General features: G+C 35.8%; 1 protein-coding gene across 4 annotated transcripts; it reads left to right on the top strand.

Annotated features, from left to right (window-relative positions):
- Positions 1-201: 201 nt before the first annotated feature.
- LOC107860653 (monodehydroascorbate reductase 4, peroxisomal) lies at positions 202-6,661 on the top strand. 4 transcript variants are annotated; one of them, XM_016706079.2, is made up of 7 exons: positions 202-497; positions 1,834-1,885; positions 2,486-2,566; positions 3,404-3,522; positions 4,569-4,788; positions 5,280-5,398; positions 5,745-6,661. In XM_016706079.2, the coding sequence occupies exons 1-7, from the start codon at positions 378-380 to the stop codon at positions 6,477-6,479; spliced, it is 1,446 nt and encodes a 481-aa protein (XP_016561565.2). In that variant the 5' UTR covers positions 202-377; the 3' UTR covers positions 6,480-6,661. The 4 variants fall into 4 exon arrangements, with proteins under 4 accessions (XP_016561565.2, XP_016561566.2, XP_016561569.2 ...); XM_016706080.2 differs by having other exon boundaries at positions 308-497; positions 4,569-4,785; XM_016706083.2 differs by lacking the exon at positions 202-497 and adding an exon at positions 603-1,498.
- The last annotated feature ends 1,128 nt before the right edge of the window (positions 6,662-7,789 follow it).

Genomic DNA, 7,789 nt, shown 5'->3' with positions numbered 1-7,789 from the left:
TATAAATATACCAACATACCTATTAATTTTATGATCATAAATATTCATGTGAAAATTTTAAATTAAAATATTATAAATTTTTATTTTTTTTCGGAAACAAACTAAAAAAAAAAAAAAAAAGTATGTCACTTTTTTTTTGACGGGGGAGTTGATCATCAAAATCCAGGGCTAAAAGGGAAACAAAAAGAAAACCTTAGGGGCTTTTATATGGAAAGATTTTAAGGAATTATCGAAAAGGGCAAAATGGTAAAAGAAGCGCGAGAAATTGCTACAGCCCCACGTTAACTGAATGATCCGTAATCAATTTATTTTATTTTTAATTAAAAGGGGTAAGATATTAAATTAGCGTTTTTGGTACATAGAATTTTGTGAGGAAAATGGGTAGGGCCTTTGTGTATGTAATATTGGGAGGAGGTGTTGCTGCTGGTCATGCTGCTCATGAATTTGTTAAACGTGGTGTCTCTCATGGTGAACTCTGCATTATTTCTGAAGAACCTGTAATATATTATTACTTTTTTTTTTTCTTACTTTCTTTACTAATATTCTATTAAGTTCTTGATTTTTGACTATTAAAATGGGTTGTTTTTTTGCTTCTCTGAGCTCACTTTCAGCTTTAATTTGTGGGGTTTTGATGTTTTTGTTCTCATTTTGTTGTTACTTTATTTGGGTATTGGTGCTACTTGTTCCCTTAAAATATTGTAGATGTCCAATCTTGGGAACCTGGAAATATTAGTACTTTTTTCCTCACTTTTTTTCACTGTTGTTGTATTATTTTCTTGATTTTGACTAGTCAAATAGGCTATTTTTTGGTTCTCTAAGCTCAGTTTTAGCTTTAATTTATGGGTTTTTGATGTCTTCGTCTTCTTCTTGTTCTTTCTTGATTTGGTATTGCTGCTTATTTCTTACAAAAAATGTTGTAAATGTTCAATCTTGTGAAATTTTTTCTTCTTATCTGAGCTGAATTCTGTGTTTTAGATGGTTTTTATAATTTCTTACAATGTTGTGAATGTTCTATCTTGGGAAATTTTGCATGTAATCTAATTTGAGTGGGTTTTCTTCTTATCTGAGCTGAATTATGGGTTTTGTGTTGACTTTTTGGGCCTAGTAGTGTAAATTTTGATTTTCTTGGCAGCAGGATGAGTATTTGGATAATTGAATCAAATTGAAAAGTTTTGAATTTTTGTAGCTTCACCCTAATATTGATGGAAATAATATGTTTACAACAGCTAGTTCTTTGGTCTGGAACAACTGATGTCACTTGAATATTACTTCCAAAGTAGTATCTTTTGTTAGAACTTCATTATTTATAAGGCTGTTGGTTTATGAAGAGGTGTGATTAACAACTGTTTTGCTCCTAGTGATCCTTGATTTGCTTTGATGTATCCCAAAAACTTGTTCTGCTTCCAATAACAATGACTTATGATAGAAATGCTAACAATCTGTAGATCTGCTATTGAGTTTCAAGTGCATACTGTCTACTTGAAGCTCTGCCCGAATGGTTATTCCTTTATACTCTTCCTCCCTTCCTTCATTCATTTTCGAGGAGGCAAAGATGCACAGAACTTAGCTATTTTATCTTTCCAACTCCATGTTTTGTTATCCCCATCCAATTTAATATCATTAGAATAATGAAGATTATAGCTTTGAGTCATCTGCTCCTTTCATCTATCTTGATCTTTTACTTTCCCCGAGTTAACATTAGTGTCATTAATGAAATAAGACCGATGATACTTCCTTACGGAGGCAATCATTCAACATAGTAACACATTATGGCTCTCTCTTGTTGGAGCTTTTTCTTTCCCCATCTTCTAAACAATCTGCCATTCTTTTCAGGTTGCCCCTTATGAACGACCTGCGTTAAGCAAGGGTTATTTACTTCCAGAAGGTATCTCTCAGTCACTTCATCGCTGTTCAGATTTTTCTCTTAAATTTCTTCCAAATGGATGATCTTGCTGTCTTTAGATTCAAAGAAATTTTTGTTGTGCACTGTAATTTGGGGCAACATCTACAAGCATCAATGGTGGAATCCTCCCGGGCTCTAGTTATTGTTGTGTTAGAATTGCTAGAACAGGAAATTTGTATATTCAAGAGTTTGTGGTGGGGAGAATAGTAAGATCAGAAGGATTTCCTGAAGGAAACATGATATGCACATTTACTACAGTAAATAGCGTGGTTCATATTTGCCGACTTACTAGAGTTGATAGCATTGAACCATCTCTCCAATATACTGAAGCTAATTGTGTCCAATTTGCGTTTAGCAGTTTTATGTTTTTGTTGATTCATCTCTTCCTGTGCCTTATCATGGACATACTGTTTTATTGGAAGCATGTAAAATTAATCATCTTGTCCTCATTACACTAGTTAAAAGGAATAGTTCTATCTTTACAGTCGCTTAACAAGAGTTATCCAGATGAGTTGTTTCTGCTGTTTCTTCTTCTCTCCTATTTTCATTTGTTTTAACTTATTGAGATTGTATTTTATGCAGATCCTGCACGTCTGCCTGCTTTTCATTGTTGTGTTGGTACAAATGAGGAAAGGTTGACATCGAAGTGGTACAAGGAACATGGTAATTTCTTAGGATCTTTTGCTTCCTTAACCCTTTATAATATTTTAGCAGGCATTATTATACTTAATGAATTTTAATTTATGGTTCTCATATTTAAAATTTTCCAAAGTGATTACATATCACTGCAGCAGGGCAGCTACTAACTGCCTTGAACTTATAAAGGTTATCCGTTATTGAATAACTTGCGTAGAGGTAGAGCTATAGAATACACTGTGTTATTCTATTGTAGTTAATGTAGCAGCATAATTTTGTTGTTGGTGTTTGGTTAAGGGATTGGAATCCATCACATATGGATGTTTTCAGAACCAAGTTTGATGTTTGTCTTAGCTTTTTAGGACTATCTATTGAGAGGATAGCTATTTCATAAAAGAAAAGGAAAAGATTAGACTTTCCATTCCGAAGTTCATCTATGCTTAGAGTAGCAGAAACCTTGTTTTATGTTGGAAGAGCATGAACTATTTCCTGATTTTTAATATCTGCTTACGTTTCATGTTTAGCCGACATTTTGAAAAATTAGAATCAGGGCAAAAGATGAGTGACATTCTTACTCTTCCTGGGCTGTAATTAGCTGCAGTAATACTGATTTTCAAATCACGTAAAATGAAGCTTCAGTTACCATGGATATCATAAGGTTCTGAAACTGATCTCTTTTTATGGAATGGCTAGCTGGGGATGTCAATGAAAACAAAAATTGCTGGTAACGGGCATCAGTGATTACAATATGTAATTATGTTAAGCTATTTCCTTTAGTTCTAGTTATTTTTTCGTGGAAAAGAATAAGGTTTTTAATTTCTTTCCTAGGATATTGATAATCATTGATTGTTCTATTGCCTTTAGGCATTGAACTGGTCCTTGGAACTCGTGTAAAATCAGCTGATGTGAGACGGAAGACATTGTTGACTGCAACCGGTGAAACCATAACCTACAAGTTTCTCATAGTGGCAACTGGTGCTCGGGTATCTAATTTATCTTTGGTCTCTTCTTCTGTAGCACCATATTTTGTTGCATGTTTTATGCATTAAGACATTAGAGTAATGTCCTCTTCTGAGTTCTGACGGAGTGAATAAGCAGGGGCGAGTGCAACTTTCTACACGGAACAGAAATTTAGGGGTATCCATTAAAATGCAACAAATCGTAGATATGATCCCATGTATTTAAAAATATAATGGGTTCAGTGCTAAGAACCCTTAGGGGTTCTAACTTTAAGGTTCTTAGCTAACACCACCTCCACCATACCATATATCCACAAGTGGGGTCTGGGGAGGGTAGAGTGTTTGCAGATCTTACCCTTGCTCTCTATGCCTCTTTAACTTTACGAGGTAAGGGTGAGGTGTGCGTATATTCTACCCTCCCCAGACCGCACTTGTGGGATTACACTGGGGTATGTTGTTGTTATTGTTGTTTGCTAAAAAACGTAAAGCAGAACCCACAAGGGTTATATCCTGTATACTTTCTATTACTAAACACCAGAGCCTTGCTTTAAGTGATTTCCCGGAGGGGTCGGTGGATACTGACCAAACTTGAAATACAATTCTGCTGTACCAACTAAGGAAAAAAAAAAACGAAAATTCTGCTGTCTCACAATACCTTAGCTTCTGCATAATCTTGTGCATGTGATTTTTAGAGTAAATTTATACCTGTGAAAATATTATTTTGGTTATAAGCCGTTCCGTGGGGATCGTGAAAAGAATGTCAAGAATCAGTAGCACAGAAATTGCATATAATCATTTTATATGTATCCCGTGCCTCCACTCTGCTGTAGAAATTAGGTGTCAAGCTTGTTAGGATAGATGTTAGGCTTCATGGACATCAGATGGGTAGAGTTCATTCAGTTCAGCAAGAAAGTTCGAAACACAATTTGATTAACAAGTGAGCTCTGAAGGTTCATGCCAAAGGGTTTCTTTGGTATGGACAAAGTTCAACCTCAAAGACCAAGTCCCTAGTGGACAATGAAAGTAAAAATTTATGAAGGCTCTGACTTTTGGTTGGCGTGTACTGTTAGGCTTTGAAGCTTGAAGAGTTTGGAGTGAGTGGCTCAGATGCTGAAAGTGTATGTTATTTACGAGATTTGGCTGATGCAAACAGGCTGGTTAATGTGATGCAATCCAGCAGTGGTGGCAATGCTGTTGTAATTGGTGGTGGCTACATCGGAATGGAATGTGCTGCTTCTTTGGTGATCAACAACATAAATGTCACCATGGTCTTTCCAGAACCACACTGTAGTAATTATTTTCTGCTCTTTTGTGAAGATGGAGAACTTTCTTTTCTGTTTCTTACTCGAGTTTCTTTAGGTAGTTTGTAAATTATATCAGAGGTAAAAGCTGATTTTTCCCTCTCTTAAGAATAATGCATAGTATACCTTTATTAGCTGGATTTCATCAAGAAAATACTAACAACTATCAGAAATCTGGCACACTCATTACTCTCCGAACCATGCTACTAGTAGAGGAAAACAATGATCTCAGTAATTAACCGGACTTCCACCCACACATTTCCTTAAAACATGAAATCAGAGATTGAGAGTTCATGTATGATAAAAACCAATTTGTTTCTTGTAATTGTTAAAAGCCAAAATCCGAGAGTTAGTTACAGTGACAAACCATAAATGTGCAACCATTGCTAATCTATCTTATGTTCATCAGAAGACTAACTGTTGTTCTTTCTAATATTTAAATAATGCATTTAATTTTCTTTCCTTTTCTTTTGTTGTTAGTGGCCCGTTTATTTACTCCTAAAATTGCAAGTTACTATGAAGAATTTTACCGGTCAAAAGGAGTTCAGTTTGTCAAAGGAACAGTCTTGGCATCATTTGATTTTGACTCCAATCAGAAGGTAAAGCCTGTTGCTTGCTTCACTTGGGTGGCGTTTGCTCGAAAGCTTTTCGCAGAAGTTTTGTTTGAACTACTTTTTCATGTACAAGATTTCCAACCTCAGTTTGACTAGTTACTTTGTTAGTGCAAACTCAGTTTGTGAGTGCTTAAAAACAGCTTTTTTAAACCCTTATTTGTTTGAATAAGAAAAGGTCAATTTTTGTTGAAGAGTGAAGATTTCCAAACTCCATTTGAGAAGTCACTTTGTTAAGCTGGAACAAACATTAATCAACTGTTGAATTTCCCAATTTTATATGTTACTGAAGTTATACTGGAACTGATGGTTGAATGCGGCGACTGTTATGCAGATCACTGCAGTGAATCTGAGAGATGGAACCAAGCTATCTGCTGACATGGTCATAGTAGGCATTGGAATTCGACCAAATACTAGCCTCTTTGAAGGGCAACTCACTCTTGAGAAAGGAGGGATAAAAGTCAATGGACGAATGCAGTCAAGCAACAGTTCAGTCTATGCTGTTGGGGATGTTGCAACTTTTCCTGTCAAAACTTTCGGTGAAACACGGAGACTTGAACATGTTGATTCTGCAAGGAAGGCAGCAAGACATGCAGTAGCTGCAATCATGGAACCAGAGAAAACAACTGAGTTTGACTACTTGCCGTTCTTCTACTCCAGAGTCTTCACACTCTCTTGGCAGTTTTATGGTGACAATACTGGTGATGTAGTCCATTTTGGGGATTTCTTGGGCAATAGCTTTGGTGCATACTGGGTGAACAAAGGTCATGTCGTTGGGTCTTTTCTAGAGGGTGGAACGAAAGAGGAGTACAAAGCTATTGCAAAGATCACAAGGCTCAAACCAGCAATCGAGGACTTGGCTGATCTTGAGACACAGGGATTAGAATTTGCATTGGCATTGAGTCGTCAAGCAGAGCCAACGGAGGCTGTTGTTGTCAGCAGTGGTTCGGGTTCCACTATTGTTACGGAGAAACCTTTACATGCTTGGCATGCAACAGCTGGAGTAATATTGGCTGCATCAATTGCTGCTTTTGCATACTTGTATGGTAGGAGGCGTAGAAGATGGTAAATGTCTTTGTTCAAGAAGCATTCCCCACTGGATGATTTTTACACGTCGATTCCAGCTGTGTTGTATGATTTTAGCTTTAGAGAATTCGAAATACTTGGCCTGAAAATGGCATAAATCTTACAGACATGTATTCTCCCTTTGAAAGTATATATCAATCAATACACGTTATCCTCAATTCCTCATCATCCTCTCTTATGTTCAAATTGCTTATGTTTGACACAGTACATATAATAGGAGGATAAAACAGCTTTAAAATGACTCAGAACAAAGTCAATTACCTTTGGTCCATGAACTCACGCATTGTTTAACTCCACAAGTGTCACTCAACATGTCGAGTGGGATAAAATAATCATGAGATACTTCAAGTTCTTATTCCACCAATCAAACGACACCAAAAGGTACAGGTACTTTCAAGGTACTGTAGCTTACAAGTTTGAAAAGAAAAACATTTCAGTTTTCTTCATGTAGGAACTAAATAATTTAGTCATTATGTAATTAAGGGCACGGCTTCCAAAGCAGGGCATTTGGTCTGCGAGAGGTCCCGAGTTCAATTCTCGGAATGCCCCCTTTTTTCATTTCTAATTTTATTTATATTTTCGAAGATGACTTTTATAGGCCAAAAGTCAATCCATCCCTTGGTGTAAAATGATTACATAGTTCTGAAAAGGCTGCTACCTTTTTTCATTTCTAACTTTATTTATATGTTCGAAGATGATTATTTTATTGGCCAAAAGTCAATCCATTCCTCAGTGTAAAATTGATTGCACACTAGTACTGAAAATGCTATCTAATAGTGTAGTTTCATCGTCTGTGTCAAATGACTGTGTTAATACCGAGACACTTAAACTCTGACACTGGGCTCGAGGTTGATTGGTGGCAAGGGTGTTAAGTGGGTCAAGCCAGGCAGGATTAACCCAGAACCGGCCCATTAAATTTATCTGGATTGAGGATCGGGCCGGGTTCAACAGTAAAATTTTTAAAAATAGTCTTAACCCGGCCCACTTAACCCAACTCGGTCAAACCCGCCTAAAGTCAGTCAAACTCGTTAAAAATCCGGTCAAACCCAATCAAAAATTAAAAAAAATAAAAAATTTCAATATACATTATATATACCCATTTATATACATTTTAAATACGTTAAACAATATATATACACTATATATATAATATATACTACATTAGTATTTAAAAAATATATACACATATACACAATTATACATATATACGCACCATTCAATGTATATGTACTACTTTAAATAAAATATACTACAATATATATACATTACAATATATATATATATATATATATA

Source organism: Capsicum annuum, chromosome 2 (assembly GCF_002878395.1).
Source record: "Capsicum annuum cultivar UCD-10X-F1 chromosome 2, UCD10Xv1.1, whole genome shotgun sequence".
In the NCBI taxonomy this organism is placed as follows: Eukaryota; Viridiplantae; Streptophyta; class Magnoliopsida; order Solanales; family Solanaceae; genus Capsicum; species Capsicum annuum.
This window is presented reverse-complemented; position numbering and strand designations above follow the sequence as displayed.